Source organism: Arachis ipaensis, chromosome B6 (assembly GCF_059453495.1).
Source record: "Arachis ipaensis isolate K30076 ecotype BB chromosome B6, ASM5945349v1, whole genome shotgun sequence".
Lineage (NCBI taxonomy): Eukaryota > Viridiplantae > Streptophyta > Magnoliopsida > Fabales > Fabaceae > Arachis > Arachis ipaensis.
The window spans coordinates 148,276,816-148,299,721 of record NC_142441.1 but is presented as its reverse complement, the minus strand read 5'-3'; the positions used below and the strand labels follow the sequence as shown (position 1 = coordinate 148,299,721).

General features: G+C 30.2%; 2 protein-coding genes across 6 annotated transcripts; one reads left to right on the top strand and one right to left on the bottom strand.

Moving 5' to 3' along the window:
- Positions 1–4,883: 4,883 nt before the first annotated feature.
- Positions 4,884–11,313, bottom strand: LOC107605470 (Cyclophilin-like peptidyl-prolyl cis-trans isomerase family protein). Of its 3 annotated transcripts, none has more exons than XR_015885887.1 (11): positions 10,928–11,313; positions 9,358–9,536; positions 9,154–9,255; positions 8,965–9,062; positions 8,710–8,851; positions 8,241–8,466; positions 7,441–7,480; positions 6,213–6,429; positions 5,709–5,852; positions 5,209–5,518; positions 4,884–5,137 (listed from the first exon to the last, which is right to left on the bottom strand). XR_015885887.1 is itself a non-coding variant. In XM_088490194.1 (11 exons), exons 1-10 carry the CDS (start codon positions 11,145–11,147, stop codon positions 5,378–5,380), a joined length of 1,509 nt encoding a protein of 502 aa, XP_088346320.1. In that variant the 5' UTR covers positions 11,148–11,249; the 3' UTR covers positions 4,884–5,207; positions 5,331–5,377. The 3 variants fall into 3 exon arrangements, 2 of the variants coding, with proteins under 2 accessions (XP_088346320.1, XP_016162843.1); XM_088490194.1 differs by having other exon boundaries at positions 4,884–5,207; positions 5,331–5,518; positions 10,928–11,249; XM_016307357.3 differs by having other exon boundaries at positions 4,884–5,518; positions 10,928–11,248.
- A 1,048-nt stretch (positions 11,314–12,361) lies between these two features.
- Positions 12,362–19,406, top strand: LOC107647694 (U-box domain-containing protein 34-like). Of its 3 annotated transcripts, XM_016351749.3 has the most exons (8): positions 12,362–12,621; positions 13,245–13,327; positions 14,193–14,362; positions 14,584–14,766; positions 15,797–16,097; positions 16,936–17,037; positions 17,238–17,666; positions 18,326–19,406. In XM_016351749.3, exons 1-8 carry the CDS (start codon positions 12,489–12,491, stop codon positions 19,109–19,111), a joined length of 2,187 nt encoding a protein of 728 aa, XP_016207235.2. In that variant the 5' UTR covers positions 12,362–12,488; the 3' UTR covers positions 19,112–19,406. The 3 variants fall into 3 exon arrangements, with proteins under 3 accessions (XP_016207235.2, XP_020960892.1, XP_088347406.1); XM_021105233.2 differs by lacking the exon at positions 12,362–12,621 and having other exon boundaries at positions 13,247–13,331; XM_088491280.1 differs by lacking the exon at positions 12,362–12,621 and having other exon boundaries at positions 13,273–13,382.
- The last annotated feature ends 3,500 nt before the right edge of the window (positions 19,407–22,906 follow it).

The window sequence follows — 22,906 nt, the reverse complement described above, 5'->3', positions numbered from 1 at the left end:
ATTGAGAAAAATTTTCTTTAAAATATCTTCAGTACCATTACCTCCACTCCTCCGTTTGAAACCTATCACAGACTTTCTGGTAAGTTGTTTCAGGTTTGGCTTTTTGTTCTCCTTTCTAAGCTTGGATATGAAGTTGTTATTGTGTTGGACATTATTCATGAGATAGGATATCTCCAATAAAGCATTAGAAGAAGAATTAATATCAACAGTCGTACCTGTGTTTTCTGATTTACCCTCATTTTCTACTCTAGAACCCGAATTGGCAGCGATTTTTTTATTATTCTGTTTTTTCTGATCATCTTGCACACTCAATTTTGAGAAACTATAAAAAATTCAAGCAGGTGGAGATTTTTTCTTCGGTTGAGCTGGAATAGTACCATCCCAAAGTTGGTTAGGATTGAAGGAAGCTCTCTTTTCAGTTAAACGCCTACCGACTTGATATGCCTTAAGCCATTCACCAACTCTATCTTTCTTGATATTGTTTTGGGCAGAATCATCAATAAAAAATTGGCAGTTCTTAGATTCATGCCCCAATTTTGCACTATAAGTACAGAACACACCTATACATTCATAGCGTACTCTAATTTCCATCATTTTCTAATTAGGATCAAACAATTTCAGTGTATCCCTCACTCTTTTATCACCGTTCAATTTCAATTTAGCCTTCACTATGCGTGCATCTTTGCCTCTAACTTCAAATAGAGCAACATCTTCAATTTGACCAAGTCTCCCACCCAATTTTTGGCCAACCTCATGCGTTTTGTATTGTTCAGGCAATCCTCAAAATTGTGCCCATACAGAAAAAGAAGAGATGTGATTATCCTCCATGTTTATTGATTGCTTCCATCTGCGAACATGAATAACAAAACTATTGAATAACCAAGGCAAACCCCTCTCAATTCGAGTCACATCAGAGTCATTCGCAAAGAAAAATTGAAACTGGTTCCTGGATTTTTCGAATACTCTGAATCTTTTTGGTTTATTCCATATTGTATAGAGAGATCCTTCCATGGTACCTACGAAAAAGATCCAATCTGAGAAAATTCTTATGGACAGGCTCTGTGTACAGGCTTGAATTCCTTCGAAAATATCTTCATAAGCTAAAACAATCAAATCATCCTCCTGATCACTATCAATTATATGAGGGTTTTGAGTGTTTGATTTGTTGCTCATCTCATGGTGTAGAAAAAATTAAAATTGGTATTTAATGATTCTAGAGAAATAAAATATATGGCATAAGTGAATTAGAAAACAGAATGAATTAAAAGAGAAATGAATTGGAAGAGGAAACGAAAATTAGAGAACTAAGTGGGAAAGAAATTAAGAAAAGAAAGTAGAAGATGGAAAAGACTTTGACGAAGAAAAGACAAAGAAAGGTGTAACCATGAAGGTAAAATCCTAGTAGAGGATGGACGAATTCATGGAGCACTAAATGAGGAGTACGTATTCTCGCTCACATTCATTCATTTCAAATTTCGTTTGTTGCATCGTTAATTTTTTTATTTAATAAATAAATTTGTCAGCCTTTATATCTTTTATGAATATAAATAATAATTTATTTTGTATGTATAATGTGTAACTTAAATTGACATGTGGTAAACTAACAAAAATATTAGAAAATGATAGAATCCCGTAGGAAATGAGGAGAATTTCAGTTTCATTTTTGGATTAAACATTGGATAAATGATTATACTTAAAAAAATAGTCTAAACCCTATATATACACACTCACTTTAAATTATTTTTCTCAGCTAGGCAATATTTCTCCCTTATATTTTTAGTGAATTTAATTTCTGTTTATTAACATGTTACTACGTCAATTATAAAATCTGAACACTTCAAATATAATTTTTTTTACACTCTAATAATACATAAATTATATATATAATATATATCATGTATTCATGTCAATTGTCAAAGTATAAATCTAACATCATCATGCTAATTTATGTGTCGCCATATAAGGTGTTACTTGAATTATTTATAAATCTAACATCATCATGCTAATTGTCGATTATGATGTCAAAAAAGTTGTGTTGTTCTGTGGAGCGTGTTATATATAAAGAGAAAATTCTAATCTTTTAGAGATGTTAAAATGATATTTTTTTTATTATTTATAAAGTATATATATATATATATATATATATATATATATATTTTATAATTTAGAAAAGGGTAAAGTATATTTTTTGTCCTTAAAGTTTGGCAAAAGTTTTAAAATTACCCCTAAGTTTTATTTTGTTTCAATTTTATCCCAAAAGTTTTCGATTTGCATCAAATATACCCTAAACAGCTAAATTTTCAAAAAATTTAAGACTAATCTAACAATAATACATGAAAATTATGCTTGATTTGCTTGTGTTGAGGGTTGTTCTTATGATATTGTTGTTGAATTGATCTTAAATTTTTTGAAAAATTAGCCGTCAGGAGTATATTTGATGCAAATCGAAAACTTTTGGAACAAAATTGAAATAAAATAAAACTTAGGGGTATTTTTGAAACTTTTGTCAAACTTCAGGGACAAAAAGTATACTTTACTCTTTAAAAAAATTAATTTATTTTAAATTTTTTATTTAATTAATATTAACTTTATCTATTTTTTAAGATCAGTGAAGTGAATGTATATTTTACAAATAAAGAAAATTTTTTTAATGGATTAAAGAGAAATTTTTTAAAAATTATAAAAATATATATATTTTATAAAAAAAAAGTGTTATTTTAGCATCTCTCAAAAAAGGAGGATAAAATTTTTTCATATATAAAATTGCACTTCACTTTAAAGTGCGAAAAAAAGGGCACTCTAATATGGGTGTTATCTTGTGATAACTATGCCCATTAAAAGGGGCGTTATTCCGAAACTTTACTATTCGCAATAATGTATATTTTCTATTTTGGTACCATAAAAAAGAATGCGAGCGAGTAAAGAATTGAGTAGGTTTTGGGGGGTTATATTTCAAAAAAAGGGCTACTTAAAACCAAACACCATCTATTAAACTCCCGTGAAATTCGTTATTCTATATGATACATTATGTGGTTGTACACTTTTCTACAATGGGCTCCATACGTACATTTTCGTAGCAACTTATGTAAAATGAAGTGAAAATCTATATGATAATGACTTATTTTTAACTTTAATCCACTATCTAAATCAAAACTTTTTTATTTTTTATTTTTATTTTTAATGTATTTTTTCATGATATGTGTTAAAATATTACTTTTAATGGTATTTATATAGAATTTAAATAAAATTTGAGTGTTTGAGATCTCTTTAAAAAATTTTGAAAGATTATAGAATACTTCGAAAAGCCTTAGAAGAGTCTAAAAGAAATTAGAATATTCTAAAAGATTCTAAAAAATTATAAAATATTCTAAAAGAATATGAATATGTATAGAAGTTCAAAAAGATATGTAGAGTAATTTATGAGTATTTAAAAAAATGTGATAGGTTAAATATTTGTAACAAAAGTTTTAAATGATAATCTAAACTATTGATTAGAAATCATAATTGTCCATTTAGGAAGCGGATGACTTTTATATGGGATGAAAATTTTGAGTTTGGTGTGCAGATAATCTATAACAAATATTATTGTAAAATATTTTTTTACCAAAACTTTTTTTTCTATTCTATTCTATTTTGTTAAGTAGGAGAAGTTAGACTAATTCAACTTTAGCTTAAAATGCTGAGTGAATCCAGGTGTTAGCACAATAGCATTGAAATGTGTCTAAAATTATGACAAGATATCATCGATAATAAAGATTAGAGAAATGCCATTAGAATTTATTATTTTTTTTGTCATTATTTAGCCATTAATTTAAATCCTTTAGTTTAGTTTTTTCAGTCTAATAATTCAATAACATAATTTATCTTATATTTTTAAACATTGATAACTAAGTAATGATTAAAAACAATAAATTTTGATAGTTTTCTAACATTTTTCTAAAGATTAATCACCTTGCCATTTGAATCTCCCTTTAGGCAAATTAATTTTTTTACTCTAATATTTATTATTATTATTGTAACACTACATTAACATTCAATCAAATGCAACTAATATACCACAAAAATGGCTACTTTTGTAAATCTAATTTATACAGAATCATCTTATTATATATGCGATGTATAATTGTAATTTTTGGTTTTTGAGAAAAGAACTCTAATTCCTTCTCATAATAAATATTCAAATATAAAAATAAGAATTGTCAAAATTTCTGAAAAGAATGACTAATTAAATTGAGCGCAGGTTGTCCAGTTACCTCTGACATCGTTGTCATAAGGTGCATTTGGAAATCGAAATGTTAGGTAGGGATCAACAATGAGGACAAGTTGCAAAACTGCACAACGTTTTTCAACGAAAGCTGCAAAATGCAATATCCTTACAGACCATGAAAACAATACTTTTCAACCTAACTAGGTTTATAATATTGGAAGCATTTCAAGTGCACCGGGAGTACCGGTGCTCCAGTTATTTTAACCGTTGATCTGAATTATAAAAAATATATATAATATATATTAATTGAAATCAACGATTAAAACAACTGGTGCACCGATACTCTCCGGTGCACTTGAAATGTTTCCTATAATATTAATATACCTATATCAAGACCTACACATGGTTCTCCATAAATTATGTAATTTTACATACAAAATACACTTTAACCTTCCCTAAAATTTAAATTATATAATATTTAATATGCTTGCATTATATAAAATGTAATATATGTTTAATTAATGTAGACCCGAACATCATATAATCTCAGGAGATTCTTTGATTTGAATGCCTATCATAACTGTTTACTTAAGAAATTTTCAGGTTGCTCAAAGAACTTAGTCCGTAGATATGTACCCTTCTAGCTTGCTTAGATAGTAACCATCAAAACCCAGAATTTTCGCCACATTTCAGGCAAGTTAGAAGCTTAATAAATTTTCTGTTTTATGTCCAAGAAAAACCTTACTCCTAAATTAATTAGTCCGATGATTACAACATCCAATATCAAAACATATAAACTATATATATCTTAAAAAAACTAGAGAACATTTTTTGATATTGGACAAAAAAATTACAATAAACTCAAACTAGGTGCTTTCATAGGGACACGTAGAGTTCATGAAATTTTTCACCATTTGGAGTTGAACGTAGCTATGATTGCAGCATAAAGATATAGATTGAGCCTTTCTCAGTAAAGCAACATCTCGGTCACCACTCACCACTATTAGAGTGTCCACACCTACCATGTCCACTCAACTCGGTGCGACAACTATCTCCTAAGTTTGGCAAGCTTGATATACATTGTGTTCCGCCGGTGCCGGGAAGTGTCCTGTGTCTCCCAAACCAGTCAGCTTTGTGTATTTAAATGGCTTAGTTGGCACACATACAGAATCACGTGAGGGATCTCCCAGCCCACTCGCGTTCTCGTCTCTTTTGTTTGGCTTGCATCCTATTGAACTTCTCTTTCCCTTTCTCCAAAAGAGGGTCATGCACGACATAGTCGTTCGGGTCTTCGTTGCGAGACATGCGATCCTGCACATATTTACAGGGAAAATCATAAGCAAAAACATAAGAAGCTGGAAATGGGATAAAAAATGTGGTTAAATTCACCCAATTCAGTAGTAAACTTTTTTTCCCCCATTTTTTTCTTTTTCATCTTAGGCCGACGACTTATTGTGTACAAACATTTAAACAGCCTCCTCTGCGACAAGAGAAAAATTACCTTGCCAGACTCCGGGGCAAATTTTAAGCCAACACTTTTCCAGTCAGACAGTTCTTTGTCATCAACAACATCACTAGATTCACTGGCTTTGGGTGCCGACTTTGCTGATAAGGAATTTTTGAATTTCTCGAGTTTGGCAAGAACCTGAGGATAGAAATACAGGAAAAAAAAAAAGGGTTAGTCATCAAGAGTGATTAAAAATACCCATATGCTTTATCCATAGAAAATAACCAATAAATTATTTGAAAAAAATGCTTAACTCTAATACTCTATAACCTATTAGCATAAAAGTTTTCACACGTCACATTTCACAAAACAGTAAAATACTCCAATAACACATTTTCCCATTTCCAGCCTTTAAAATGTTTCCTGTTATCATGTCAAGTTAATTCCCCGTTGATACACCGTTCTTCAAACCTAGAACAATATCACTTGGACACCAGCAAAAAACATGTAAACAAAAAAAAATGGTAAATAAAAATAAGACAAAGGAAAAAAACGTACATCATCTTCACGCCCTTGTAATCTGCGTCTCTTCTGTTTCTGCAACTGTCTTCCTCTCTCAGCTTCATTCAGTAGCTGCAAATCTGCATCAGCATTAGCAATACGTTCAGCTCTTGCTTCAGACCCTATTCCCTTCTTCTTCAAGGACAACTTTTCCGCCCTCGGTTTATCATCATCATCATCATCATCATCATCAACCACCCGTGAAGCATTTGACCTGGCAGGAAGAAAAACCCAATCACATACTGAAACTCATGCTGATTAAAAAATAAAAACTCTAGCGTAATTCCAAAATCCCCAGAACAAGCTTGCATATGTAGAACATACAACTGCAATTAACTATATTCTGATATAGCAAGAAACAACTGTCAAATCAAGATCAAGAAGCTAAATAAATGCGAATCTACTTGATAGCTGATAGTCACCTGCTTCTTTATGCATCTATTTTTTTTTTTATTATTTGTTTATACTTATAAAAGATTCCCTTATAACTGATGTGAATAGCTAAAGTTTTTCCCCCTCCCTTCTTAACAAGGAAAATATATTGAAAAGATTGACCTTGGGAAAAGATGGGAGGATACAAGACTCTCTTTGGGAAAAAAAATAATAAAGAAGTCAATGGAGCATTGTTTTCCAATATCACAACATATTTGAGATGGAAATTCCTCTAAAAAAGACCATGTGCTTTACACCATAGTGGTCAAGTGTTTAATTCGATGCCACAAAACATCTTTGCTAAAATCTTTAGAGGTTCTGGAGATTCTGGCAATGAAAGTATGAAACTGCAAGGCTGCTCTAGCAACTAGTATCCTTTTAAGAAATTAAGGACAAACATGTATAAACTCAGTGAGACATGCTGCCAAAAAAAAGCATATTGCCAACCGTGTGTCATCCGGAGTAACAAGATACAAATAGCTTTGTCCCGCACAATCAAAGTAAGGAACAAGATACGGGCACTTGCCACGCATAAATGAGCATCATCAATGATGGATTCTTGTTTTATGTCATATTATACAATTTAAGAGATATAATTATGTAAATTGCGAGCATCCAGTCGGCACATAGTGAACGAAAAAAGTGTTCATCCTGGATTCTATTCCTCAAGAAAAATTGTGTACCAAAAACATGACATAAATTTGATTTATAGCACAATGTATATTACAGCAGACAGGTATTTAATATATCAATGTGAAAACCAAAAATGAATTTTAAATTTGGATAATTTTACCTGGCTGCTGAAATATCCCGGCGCTCTGGACTGGATCTTCCTGCATATTAAAATAAAAGTTGGTAAGCCTAAATTACAATCCAACTCAATAATCATTAATCTGTTACCTGGTTACCCATATGATAGTTAAATTTAAATAATCTTTATATGTTTGTGACTTCCATTTTTTCTGTTGTGAAATACAAAACTAAGTAAATGTTCTCCAAGGGTGTTGATTCAGCAAACGGGTATTTTACAGTCAAACTAGTGATCTAAAATCAATCATGGTGTGTATCAAACTCTCAGTTGTTTTCATATGGTAACGCTAAACTCTTCAAACCATGACATCAACTTGCAAAGTAAAATCAGGACATCACTCTCTTTCAAAAAAAAAAAAATCAGGACATCACTTGTTAAGGCTAACATTTTACGCCGGATCCTTCTCCAATTTCCTTTGACAAGTGGCACATAATTGATAATTCTATGACTTGAATGTACCACATTTTGGTTTCCATCACAATTTTCTAATTCTATTTTCCCAATTCTCTATTGCTTCTAGTTTCTTGTATCTGTTTTCTGCAACAAACATTACCACAAGCTGCTTAAGTCTCCAAAGGTACCTCTTTCCTATGCCTAGTTACTAAGTTTACTGCCATGTAGGAAGAAAAAGTGGCAGTCTAGTTTATTAGAATAAAACAGGTTTATGTCAGTTATGAGCTCAAAGAAACTTTCCTCGGTAAAGCCATGACTATTTCCTATAACAAAGGTTGAGATTTTTACAAGCTACAATATAAAGATATGAAAAATGATGACAGACATACCATTTTGCACCTTTGGCTTGGGAGGAAGGTCACCCAACTCCTTCCGCTTTTTCAGTATTCGCCTGCGCATTCTTGCATCAAAATCTGCTTCATTGCCATCGTCTTCGTCGTCATCGTCATCATCACTGGAATCAATTTTACTAGTTTCTAACTCTTTCTGAGGCTCTTCCTTCTTGGTTTTTAGTGCATCTCTTACAGTTAACTGCAAATCCCTTGTTGCTTTACTCTGCAACATAAAAACAACTAATATTATATTTGTGGTTATTTGATATAACATTTACACCATTAGGTTCTTGTAAAAATATGGACTTTCAGGCGAGATTATTGAAATAACGATGTAGTGCAGATTTTAGTTCCATAAAGTATAAACAACAACAACAATATTCAGTAACTTATTAGTATGTGGAATTTATCAAGCAAGGCTTCTACTTGAGAAGAAAAACAAAAACGAAAGCAAAGGTCATATTACCATTTCATTGTTGGGAGTTTCTTCCTTCAAAAGACGAGGATCATTCAAGACATCATGACTGCTCTTAATCTTTTGCTTCACCAATGCCAATTCCTTTTCTTCTTCTTCAGCTTCTTCCCCAAACGAAAGCAAGTTCAATTTTCTGCATTATGAAATTATTAAAATCAAGCAACAATTGACTCAAATACTTGCCAACACAAACCAATGCATTGAGTTCTACAAAGTTGGTTCTCTTAGGTAGGAGACAGGACTTACTTCACACCCTTTGTCTTCAAACCTTTATTTTCTGTAACAGGTGTAGCTTTAGTCTGAAGATTTCTTGGCACAATATCTTCAAATGGGTTCCATAATACCTACCAAGAAGAAACTGTGGAGGTGAAATTCTTACTTCCGCGGACGTAAATTTCAAGATTTTTGGATATGTTAGTCAAAATATAAACATACCTCAACTGATAATATCTTTGGAGGTGGATCTAAAGGCCGGTCGTTTTTGTCAGTTTCAACTTCACCCAGCCTTAAAAGATTATACATTGTATCTCCTGTTACCTGAGATAAAATAACAGTGAGTTCATCCACCACGGATCCCTAAAAAATTACAAAATTCTTGCAGGAAAAAAAGGAGGTTCTGACACAACAACATTCCAGTACCTTTCCAAAAATAGTATGCTTCCGATCAAGCCAGTCACAACGGTCAAGGGTAATGAAAAACTGACTCCCATTTGAATTAGGTGGCCCAGCATTGGCCATTGCAACCAATCCTCTGTGCTTGAATTTCAGACGCGAATGAAACTCATCGGCAAAAACATCCCCATAAATACTCTCACCTCCTAAACAATACATTATTTGCAAACAAACAAAAAAGACATCATTTCACAATTAAAAGATCACACATACATCTTCAATACAGATCAAATTTGAGAAATAAAACACGTGTTTTTTTTTAAATATAAATATTTAATAGCCAGAATATTAAGGAGAAAATGTTTTGACATTGCATTTAAACAACTTTCACTACTTCAACTTATCTAACTACCTTCAAAATCTTAGTCAATATAGTACAAAGGATGGCAAGGAAACATTACTCTTTCTTTCCCCAAAACAGTCTAATGGCTATATTGAATTATTTATTTAAAAACAACAGGCCAAATGACTTAACATTGCTTTCCACTATTGGACGGACTTGCATTTCCTATTCTGAATCATCACCACACCATTGTTCGGTCTAAACAAATTGTGATAAAATTTCTGGCAGATAATTTTAGTTGTGCAACAATGTTCTTCACCCAAATTTCTAGTAAAACTTTGCTTATAAACTGTTATGAACACAAAATAAGCTAATTTAAACACAGGCATAATATCAACCCAACTACCAATCACAAATGATACCAATCAAAATTTTAATTATACCATTGTAATATAATCCCCCCCCCCCCCCCAAAAAAAAAAAAAAAAAAACCTTTAATAGTTGTTTAAAAATTAAAAATGAAAATAAGCTGAAACACCAACCTACTCATAACTCCAAACCAAAAACGGCCATAACAAATCATACTAAATCAGCTACTCACAAAACACACCAAAACAAGGTATACAATACCTATTCTTCCAATTCGAACACTAAATTCTTTAAAACCATAGCCCAACATTGAATAAACCACGTGTCCAACTACATTTTTTCCCCTGAAACTTTCGATAGGAAGAGAGTCAACAGAGTCACCAACTCACTATAGATTGAATTTCAAAACTTAATTCATAATTCTAAAATCCAGCACTCAATTAAACCGCATGCCCATTCTCAATTGTGCTAAAAATTTTCAAGAGAAAGATGTTAAGGGTGTTTCCCAAAGCTTCAATTCTGACACCTAATTCGATTAACACTTGAAACCAACTCTGAATTAAACCTAGTGCCCGATTCCAAAGCCAATCAAAGCAGAAAGAGTGAAAGAGAGCACAGTATCGCCAAAGCTTCAATGTATCAGCACTAAATTCAGGAAGACTAGAAGAACCCAACACTGACTCAAACCACATACTCATTTCCAATCGAGCTGAAAACTTTGGGAGAAAGAGTGAAAATTATGTATCGCCAAAGCTTCAATTCTGACACTAAGTTCCTAGAATTAAACAATCATGCGCATTCATGAATCCACAGAAGAACAACCTAACCCTAAATTAAAGCACGCGGGAAATTCCAATGATGGTGAAAAGAGGGATTTAGGGTTACCAGTGCCGGTGCCGGTGGGATCACCACCCTGAACAAGAAAGTCCTTGATGACGCGATGGAAGATGGTGTTGTCGTAGTAACCTTCCATGCAGAGCTGAACGAAGTTCCTGACAGCTTTGGGTGCTTCCTTCGGCCATAGCTCGATGTCGAGTGGGCCCCGCGTTGTGTTGACAACCACCTTCCCCTTCGTCGGCGGTTCCAAAACGTATACCGTCGACATCTCTTCCTTATTATTCTTCTGATTCTCGACAAACGATTATTTTGATTCTGATTTCTCCCAAAACGGAGGGTTTTCGTTGCGATTTCTCTTCCCATATCGCAGTAACGGAGGTAAGAAATAAAACCGGACTGGCCGGTTCAATCAGAAAGACCAGGAAACAAATTTTTCAACCGATTCGGCTCAGACAAAAGTCGATTTCAAATAAAAAATTAATAAATTAGTTTAACCGATTCGATTTTTATTAAAAATTAATTAAACAATTAATTAAAATATAATTATAATAAATTTTTTAAGTTTTTGAATATTTAATTTTATCAATTCAATAACCGTTTTTTTTTTTAAAAGCACTCTTTTCCTTCGCTTCTTATGACTCACATGTCACTAAGTTATAACTAACAGCAAAAATCTATAGTTGTTTTACGTTATTATCAAAATAATTATTTGTTAGAGTATATATATTATTATAAAAAATTTATGTGTATATTAAAAATCAGCTATCAAGTTAGTCATTATATATATTATTTAATTTATTTTTAATATTTATTTTATATTTTAACATATATTTTATATAAATAACTGATGTTTTATTATTATTATTATTATTATTATTATTATTATTATTATTATTATTATTATTATCTAATCTAGAAAAAATATCCAAAATATTTTATTTAATTTATTGTGACAATTTGTAAGCCATACCAATAAAGTTAAGAATCTGATTGAAGAGTTTATTTACACTGTAGAGACTTAATTAGAACATTTTATACCATATAAACCTAATTAAGAAATTAAAAAATATTAGAGTCAATATTTTGTATTAATATTTGTTAATATTTTATTTTTATATTATTAAAATTTAAAATTTATAATTTAAAAATTAAAATTTAACATAAAAATATTTTTATTAACTAAATATTGATAAAAAAAATAATAAATTATATTATCATATAATATTACTCGTTAAGAATTAAGAAAAACTATAATATAAGAAAAAGAAAATGATATAGTATGAATTAATTATGCAATGTATATAATGTTATTCTGTTAGAAACAAGTCAGGCTTGGTCAAAGTGTCTAAATTAAACCCAAAATTTAGCGGATGAAATTGACATGTTAACTGTATCCATAGGTTTTTTGCAACACGAATTAGGGTTTGCATGGGGTTGCTTCCATTTTCTATCTTCCAAAACAGATAGCAAGGAATCAACGAACCTTGCTAGCTAGCTAGGCTTCTCCTCCTCCCCTCCTCCTCTTCCTCCTCCTTTTCGGAGCAAGTGGTGGTGGTGGCGGCAGCGGCAGCAACAGCAACGGCGACAAGCAATCATATAGACCAGCAACATGCCTCGATTATTAACGATGGTGGCTGTAGACAAAGATAAGAACAGTGTTGATGCATTTCGTTGGGCCACTGAGAATATTGATAATCCAATCGTTATTGCTGTTCATGTCAAGGATAAAGAAATTCCTCATCGTAGGTACCCTCTTAGCTTGTATATATATTTATATATATCTCTCTCTTTTTATTTTAATTATGAATTAGAAGAATATAATGTTCAAGAATTAATATTATATCATTCTTGCATAATAAGTTTACGTTTGTTTGTCAATGAGTAATAGCTCAAATGGCATAGTCTCCCCATATTCAATTAAGAGATTGCGGATTCGAGTCTCATATCTTTGGTAAAAAAAAAAAGTTTACGTTTGTTTATTACAACAGTTTTATTTAATTTTTTCATGGTAAACCATTATTGCATATGTTCCTTCTACATGTTTTAATTTGCAAAAATACTACTCATACGTTAAATTCAGTCACTAAAATTAGTCACTAATATATTTGTGTATAAATACAAATGTAATTTAATTTATTTCAATATATATTTGTATTTTAATATATATTTTATATTAATTAAAAGCTAATTTTAGTGACTAATTTTAATTTACACATAATATAGTCGTTTAATTTGAGATCAAACAAGTATTTTGGTAAGTCTTGGTTCTTGGACAAATTAAAGGGTTCATTGGTGGTTTTACAAATATATAATTTTCTTTAAAGACTAACATATTATAATTGATGATTATGTGTGAATAATGCAGAGGGCAAGAATGTTTTCCCACCTGACGACGAAGATTTAGAAAATATTTTCAATCAATTGCGTCAAGAGTGTCATCCTAAAGTCGTATGTAATTGAGTCTTCTATTAAAAATTCACACTTTATCTATTTTTTTTTCAAGGTATAATTACCCATTTGATTAATTACTATAGTTTCATTCAACCATTTTTAATTAAGTACCTATAGTTACATGCAAGTATGTAATCAAACTCTCATATTATATACAAAAGGTAAATCGTTTTAGTCATCAAGTCCTTATAATATGTAAATATTTTATAATTAGGTCCCTTTGTTTAAACCATCTTTAATCAACTCAGTGAATTAAATGATGATAAATATAATACCTGTTTTCTTCTCTTATTTCTATGGAAAATATTAGTAGAATATGAAAATTTACTTACAATACTTTTAAAAATATAATTTTAAAAGAATATTATTTACATACTAAAATCATCATTCACAATTTATTTGTACATAAATATATATAATTTAATTTATTTTTAATATATATTTTATATTTCATCAATGTATATTATATTTTGGTGACTGATTTTAATGTATACTTAACATGATTATTTAATGTTAATGTATTAACATTATAAAATTTTTTTATATAATTATCCAATCATCTTTTTGTCACATTAGCCAAAGTAACCAATTTTTAAAGTCACCAATCTAAAAATAATAACTGTATAAAATTTTGTATGCTATAAGTGCATTAAATTAAATTTTATTTTTAAACTATAAATATTTAATTAAACATTATATATAATATATAAAGATTTTATTACAAACTTCTATATTATAGAAATTTAATTTAAAATTAGGTGATGAAACTATAGTAAACTCTAAAATAATGTTATTATTATTATTAATCAAATGAAGCTTGAAGAATTCACTAGTGTTTGTTGATGTTGGCACTTGAATTCAGCTAAAGATGAAAGAAGCTGTAATATATGATAGTGATCCAGTTAAAGCAATAATAGAATATGCAGAAAGGAATCGTGTCCATACCCTTGTTCTTGGTGCACCCACCGGCTCCAACAAGAAGAACACTCTGGCAAAATCTCTTTCTCTTCAATTCACTAAGTCATCAAGCAAGTTAAGTTCACATACATACATATATCCCCGAAATAATAATTGAATTTAATTTTATTGCATACGTGTATTCAATCATATAATGTCATATCAGTAAATAATAACTTTTTATATAAACCACATGAATAGTCATTTAAAAAAAAAGATGTGATTATACGATCGTATAAAATTCATAATAATTTTGATTAAGGTTTCTTAATTATTATTTATGATAATAATGTCAGGAAAGTGAAAGGCATAGAAGTAGCAACAGGTGTAATGAGAGCAGCACCGGAATACATATCAGTGTATGTAATTAAAAAGGGAAAGATAGTGGCAGCAAGAGCATCAACACACCCATTGATTGGGGCAATACCACCAAGACAATCTAGTGTTGATTCTCTTCAATATGACTTGGAAAATAAAAGGTAGGTGCCAAGGAATATCATAAATATATATAGCTTATTAGATATATAACTATTTATATTGTCTTCTCTTATTAGTTTAAATTTTTGGGATAAGTGATTTCATGACATGATATTAAAATTCTATATCTAAAAGGTCTAGAATTTAAATTTTGGTAGACCCCAAAAATAAAAAAAAAATAGCATAAGACAAATAAAAAAACACCTATAAAAAAGTTAAACATATAAAAAAAAACTTTAAATTGAAAAAAAATACTAAAGACATAATTATTTATGTTATTTTCTTCTATCAATTTAAGCTTTTGATATAAGTAATTTTACGACATAACTAAACCTATTTGTCATCATCATTTTCAAACATTTTATGTAACAATGCATGCTCATATCTATAAAATGTGCTCCTAACTCTTCAACAATGATTCTTGATACAAAATGAAAATCATGAATAGTGTATATACTCCCTCCATTTTAAAATAAACGTCGCTTTTACTTTTTGGTTAATTGAAACACATTAATTTTTTTAATAACTCGAAAGATAAAAAAGATAGTTATTTTAAAAAAGAAAAAATATATTTTATATATAAAAAGTTACAAAAAATTGAGGTGAGTGCCAACAGATTTTTCTTTGACCTCAAAATTATTTATCATATTGATATATTTCTTTATTTTAAAATATGAATAAATGGCCATTTGTATCCATAAAAGATGAAAACGCTGACATATGTATCCACACTAGATCGAAATTAAACTTGTACTCATGCAAGATGCCCTCCGTGTGATAAAAGTACCCTGTCTTTGAAGGGTTAGAGTGTCACGTAGGGTACTTTTGTCACACGAATGACATCTTGCATGGATACAAGTTTAGTTTCGATCTAGTGTGAATACATATGTCACACGGATGACATTTTATTTTTTGTTAATGGTTGGCACCATTATTTTTTAATTGTTACCAACATTATATTCATTAGGGTTTTTCTTATAGGATTGTTGTTGATTTATATGATTTAATTAATTTGGGTTGAATGAAAAATAGGGCATCATTAGTACCACCACAATTGATTAGAGGATTAAGCACCAACAGTTGTAGTAGATCTGAAAGAATAACGAATGATAACATGAGAAGGAGATTTTCAAGGTTGGATTCAATGGCGGAGAGCGTTGACCTAACTAGTTATCGACAAAGGTTATCAATGACCCATGATGAATCATCAAAAGCCTTTGACTTCAATTACTCTCCTTCTAATAATTGGGTCATTGATGATTCTTCCGACAAAATCTCTCCTATCACAAATTCCCCCCAAACGTTGAAAAGCTCAAGATCCAAAAGAGAAAAGGTTCATAATCAATTACCCTTTTATATCATATTATGTTTATAGAAATTTTGGATATATATGTTTGGTTCATATTTTTTTTTTATAATTTTTTTTTGTTTTTTTTAATATGTCAGACAAAAAAATAAAAATAAACAAAAAAAAAATTTAGTGGTTTTTGTTTTCATTTTGAGTATTTTTTATTTTTAAAACTGTTTGAAGGAAAAACTGAAAATGATCTCTTAGGTAGCGTTTGTTTTGAAATATTGAGACGGAGACTGAGAGATTAGGACTCAGTATCATATTTGTTGCACAGAGATTGGTATTAAAATTTTAGTCTCTGTCCTCAAAATTTCAGTATTTCAGTCCTTCCAAAAAATAGGGACATATGGGACTGAAATTTTTGGGGACAGAAACTGAAACTTTAATAATATTTTATACCTAAAATATTTACATTTCAATTAATTAATTCTAACTTTTACCTTTTGTGCAAATTAAATTAAAGTTTCATTCTTATTTCAGTCTCTGTCTCTCACTTTACAGTTTACACCAAACACAATACTAAAATTTATTTCAATCTCAATCTCTGTCTCTCTTCCAAATACTACCTTAAGTATTATCCAAAATGATGAAAAATAGTTATACCTATATGTGTATCTACATATATCATCTAATTGTGAATTATGTGCAAGGGAACACAATATGTCCCATACAATATATGAATACACATAATTTAACTCTAAATTATTTATAGAGATAATAAGAATTTGTAAAATGTACAAAATGGTACCAATATTAAATAATTTCTTCTGAAATTAATAATTAAACTATGTTATTATGCAATGTATACTTTCATTTGCAGAGTGACGTTGAAGCTGAGATGAATCAATTGAAGCAAATGCTGAAGCAAACTATGGACTTGTACAGTGTAGCTTGCAAAGAAGCAATTGCAGCCCAAAATAAGGTGATAGATATATATAGTTAAAGGTGTATTTGATTTGTATTTGTATTTGTATTTTTTTGTTTTTGAGATTTTGTAAAAAAAATAATACAAATGAAAGTTATTAAAATAAAAATATAAATCAAATGAAAATAATAGTGAAATAAAATTTGTCTAGTATTATTTTAACGAAATAACTCAACAAAACTACAATTCATTGTCAGGCTAGAGAAATTAATCAATGGAAATTGAAAGAGGCGCCTAAGATTGAGCAAGCTAGGCTAGCCGAAGAGGCGGCCATGGCGTTAGCCGAGGAGGAGAAGGCTAAGGCGAAGGCGGCGATGGAAAAGGCGGATGAAGCCATGAAAATGGCTGAAGAAGAAGCAAAGAAAAGAGCAGAAGCAGAGAGGAAGGCTAAATTGGAGGCAGAAGAGAAAGAGAGGGCCTTAAATGTTTTGGCTTATAAGGATTTTAGGTACAGGAAATACACCATTGGGGACATTGAAAAAGCTACTAATAATTTCTCCCTATCATTGAGAATTGGTGAAGGTGGATATGGACCTGTCTTTAAAGGCCAACTTGATCATACCCCTGTTGCTATCAAAATTTTGAGACCTGATGCTTCACAGGGCAGGAGACAGTTTCATCAAGAGGTATATATCTACTACACACATTTAATTTTATATTTTCATCTCAATAATTTCAAAGAAAAAGGAATTTCTCGTTATAAGAATAGGTAGTTCATGAAAATAATTAGAATAAAAAAAAGTCTACATGTCAGTAACTTTATTAAATTCTGACTAGCATGACCAGTAAAAGAAAAGTGAGTAATCTCACGCCATTGGATGAAATCTAACACCATTAAAAACATCATTGATGTCTACTTAATAGTTATAAATCACAAAAGTTACTGGCCCCTAACACTCTTCTTAGAATAATCCATAAACAACGAATCAAAGATAATAGGTAAGATTCAATAGATGGTTTGATATATTTAATTAACCTACTTGATATAACGAGTGTTTACATTTCAATATCATCTTTATACAAAAATTGTTGTACTTGTAATCATTTTTATTTGAATAGTCATTATATATTAAGTGAAAACTCACGTGCAGTTGTATTAAAGTTTATAGATGAGAACATAAAAATTTAGTCAAATCAGTCAAATCATCTAACGGCTCTCAGTTATTAACTTCATATGAAATCGACTGCAACTGAATTTTCACTAATATATTAGCCTATTTTTTTTTTTGAAAAAAAAAAGTTGTAACAAATTGCTCTGTTCTTGTTCTTGCCCAAACTCATATAGGTTGAGGTATTATGCAGCATTAGGCATCCTAATATGGTCCTTCTCCTTGGTGCTTGCCCTGACTATGGATGCTTAGTGTATGAATTCATGGATAATGGTAGCTTAGAAGATAGATTAATCCGAAAAAATAATACCCCTCCTCTCTCATGGCCAAAACGGTTTGAAATAGCGGCCGAGATAGCGACCGCGCTACTCTTTCTTCATCAGGCTAAACCGGAGCCAATCGTGCACCGAGATCTTAAACCGGCCAACATTCTCCTCGACCGGAATTTCGTAAGCAAAATAAGTGACGTCGGCCTAGCCAGACTAGTGCCGCCGTCCGTGGCCGACTCCGTGACACAATACTACATGACCACGGCCGCCGGCACCATGCATTATATTGATCCGGAGTACCAACAAACCGGAAAACTAACAACAAAATCGGATGTATACTCATTGGGAATAATGTTACTTCAAATAATAACGGCTAAGCCTCCACTAGGGTTAACTCATCAAGTTAAAAGGGCAATTGAAAAGGGTCAATTTTCTAATATTCTTGATCCTTCCATAAATGATTGGCCAGTTGAAGAGGCACTAAGCTTTGCTAAATTGGCATTGCAATGTTCGGAGCTAAGAAAAAAAGATAGGCCAAATCTTGGAACAGTTGTAGTGCCAGAATTGGATCGTTTAAGAAACTTTGGATATGAATCAATTGGCCATAACAATATTCTTCCTTTTAGCAACTTCTATCATGCAACATCATTACTCCCACCTCGTTCACCTACACAAGTCATCAACAATATTTAAATCATATGCATGCCATGCCACATTTTGTATATTTTGTTGGCTTATATTACTCCTCAAAATTCATATGTATATGCATGTTTTTTTCTTTTAGTTAGTTATGTATATGCATGTAGAGAATTCTTTTTTTTTTTTTTGGGGAACAAAAATTTTTAAGTGGGTTCAACATTAGTTTCCACACATTCAACGAGCTCTTACAAATTTTTTTATAGGTCACCCATTAAAAAAATGGCCTCGTTTGATTAGGAATTAGTTGCCATGGAATACAAAAATTGATGTGTTGTAATTTGAAGTTTTCAATGTGATGGGAAATTAAATAATTATCCTTTATATATCACACTGATGAAGTTTGAACCCAAAATCTTGTGGCTTTTACTCAAAATCCTCACTACTAATTAGTAAATAAAGATAATAAAAAAAAGCAAGCGTAGCACAAAATATTGAATATTAATTCTAAAATGCAATAAGATAACAAAAATTAGTAAATTATATTAACTAAATCCGAGATAAGCATAAACCAATTAAAAAAATAACATAACACAAAAATTTGACTTTATGAAATCAAAATCTATAATCAATTTTCTACTGAGTTTTGTATGTTTTAATCATAACGAAGGTAAAGGACTAATCCGTCGTAGATCAAAATTCCATTTAAAGATTTGTCATTAAACGAGATTCGAATTCCCAACACTTACTTAAACAGACTAATGAGTTAATTACTTGACTAATCTATGTTGAAAAGTTACATTTTTTATTATTCATTTGCGTTCTTTCAAAGGAGAATCTGTGTGTGGAAATGACAAGTAAAAAGTTGAGTAAGAATACTAGCTTTCAAAGTAAAGTATATAAATTGATTATCATATGAAAGTATATATATATATATATATATATATATATATATATATAACACTAATAAAGGCACCCCAGGTTGATCCAATAGCAAAGTTAGATTATGTTTGGGGAAAGGTATAAGAAGAAAGGGTAAATTGGTAAAGAAGCTTTCCTCCGGATTCCCCTACCAATTTGGTAGTTTACCATGAAGATGCAATGCGAAGTAGTGTCCATAGGTATAATAATAATAAGATTAATAAATTCCTAATTTCCTCTCTAAACTTTTTGAGAAGTTATTTAATTTAGTCTCTGATCTTTGATTTATTAAATTTTTAAAGTGACACATATTATTAATTTAATTTTGTGTACATTTTTCTTGTATACTTTTATTTTTTAGTATTAAAATAATTAATAAAAATACTATAAAAAATGTGTATGTTTAAACATTAATTTTTTAAAACATTTATTTTAATATTTAAAATGTATAATAAAGTGTGCCACTCATTTCTAACTATCAACTTAGTTCAAGTGGTTATTTATCTAAGGAAAAAAAAAAAACTCATGTGACTACTAAACAAAAAGGTAAAAGGAAAGGAAATACTCATAAAAAATGGTTAAAGTTAAGGCAACTACTCAAATGAAGATGGCAAAAACATCTTTTTATGAAGATGCTTTGTTAAAAAATGTGATTTATTTATTTAGCCACACTTTAAACAAAGACAACATTTTTATAAATATTAAAATCTAACAATTCAATCTATCATTCAAATGTCAAAAGAGAATATTTTCACATGAAGACAATTATAAAGTCTTCATTATAGTATCCACCTAAAGTTAAATCTGATACTTGATTATGAAGTGAAAGAAAGTAAGAGAATTAATGCTTTTCTGCCATGCATCAACACACCTTGTCCTTAAGCAAGCATATAGAATCAAAGTTCCCAACAAAAAGTCACATATAACTATAATAACCTACTTCATTCTCATCACTTTATTTGTTTCTATAACACACACCATAGTAATCCAAATTAATATACACATTATTTCACTAGGGCCATATGAACATACATACCTTCCTTCCTTGTTTCTCTTCCAAACTCATCCCTCTTTATTAGTTATTAACACAACATGGAATTCATCAAAACACCTTTACTATCTTTATTCATTATTGTTCTTGCTTTGTTAGCCAAAGTAACATTTGAAGACAAAGTTGATGATGATGATGAGGGTTTAAATCTATATTGCATTAGTGAATGTGCCACGTGTCCAACAATATGTTCACCCCCTCCATCTCTTGCTACATCAAATTCAAACCATAATAATAATCCTCCAACATCCCCCTTAAATAATTCAAATAATAATAATAATCCTTTACCACCACCAATTCAAACATCAAATCCAAACCTTCCACCACCACCACCACCACTTTTAACATCATACCCACCACCACCACCTTCCCTAATCATAACATCAAACCCTCCTCCACCACCACTTCTAACATCATTTCCTCCACCAACAATTCCAAAAATACCCTTTGCTCCACACCAACCTTCTTTTAACTATCCACCACCCTCGCAATCGCAACCGTTGCCTCAGCCTCCTCCTTCTCCTTCTCCTCCTCCGCCGCCGCCGCCAAAGAACCCTTCTTCTCCTTCATCATCAGGCTCATCAGGAGGACAACCTAATGTAATTTCTGGGCCACATGACTACCCATATCCTTATTACTATTATTATTCCTCAAATGCAGCATATTCTTCTCATTATTATGTTCATCATGCCATGAACTCACTCCTTCTGGTTTTGTTCCTTCTTTCATTTCATATATAGGGTATTTTGTTGAATTGTTGTTGGTGGCTGGTGAGTGTTAAACAATAGCTTGTGTATATATATATATATATATATATATATATATATATATATATATATATAGATATAAGCATGTATATAGTGTTATATGTAGTGTTACATAAAAGTTGAGATGTATGTAATTAGCATTTGGGGGATATGGGAGAAGAGCTTTAGTTTGTAATTTGTTTGCAAATAATTAACTCCAGATAATTATTTATTGTTGATTGCTTTCTAATTATTAGTCATCTAAATTGGTGAAAATTATACACTCTTCGGTTCGTATTATTTAGAGAAAATTTCACTCTCTTTTAGGAGACATACTAAAATGACACTCATTTCTCTTTTATTTGTAAAAGAGAAATATTAGGGGTAACAACTTCTGTGATTTGTAGTCATCAAATAGCTATCAATGATGGTTTTAATGGTGTGAGATTGGTGTGAGATTTTATCCAATGGCTCACTTTTCTTTGCTGGTTACATGCTAGCCAGAATTTAACAAAGTTACTGGCCCCCTAGACTTCTCCTTTGTAAAATATATACTCTTCTTTCTTGTAAATTTTAAAAAATATCATCTTTAATTCATTTTAATTTTTTTGTATTAACTAACATTAAATTTATCCATTTTTTAAGAAAAAATAAATTATTTTTTACAAAGCAAAAATGTTATTTTTTGTGATTAAATTTTATTTATCAAAATACCCTTTAACAAATTATTTTTCAATTGATTAAATTATATATTTTTTAAATATTTTAAAAAAATTTAATAATTAAATTATTTTTTCTTAAGATACTCTTCAATAATATTTTAATTATTAAAGAACTTGTTTTATAAAGATGTGAAGGAATGAGATATTAATTTTTTAAATTTGGGATTTATTCATCTCGGCTTATTTTTAAGTTTTGATAAAGTTATTAATAATTTTTAATAGTTTTATGAAATAAATTATTTATTTATATTAATTGTTATACATATTAACAGTGGTAAGATTTTTTAATTTAATGTTAAAATAATATATATTAATATCGAAAAATTAATAATAAAGTACAAAAATAATTGTTAACAAAAATTTTAGTAAAATCACAATTTAATAATTAAAAATTATTGAAAGGTGTTTTAGA

Excerpts from the sequence above, each read along its gene's own strand:
- LOC107605470 (XM_088490194.1), bottom strand. The coding sequence starts at position 11,147 with ATGTCGACGGTATACGTTTTGGAACCGCCGACGAAGGGGAAGGTGGTT. Across the intron at positions 8,852-8,964 it reads TTGAAGACAAAGGGTGTGAA|AAAATTGAACTTGCTTTCGT; the intron begins GTAAGTCCTGTC and ends TTCATAATGCAG. Across the intron at positions 5,853-6,212 it reads TACAAGGGCGTGAAGATGAT|GTTCTTGCCAAACTCGAGAA; the intron begins GTACGTTTTTTT and ends TTCTATCCTCAG.
- LOC107647694 (XM_016351749.3), top strand. The coding sequence starts at position 12,489 with ATGCCTCGATTATTAACGATGGTGGCTGTAGACAAAGATAAGAACAGT. Across the intron at positions 12,622-13,244 it reads GGATAAAGAAATTCCTCATC|AGGGCAAGAATGTTTTCCCA; the intron begins GTAGGTACCCTC and ends TGAATAATGCAG. Across the intron at positions 14,363-14,583 it reads TTCACTAAGTCATCAAGCAA|GAAAGTGAAAGGCATAGAAG; the intron begins GTTAAGTTCACA and ends TAATAATGTCAG.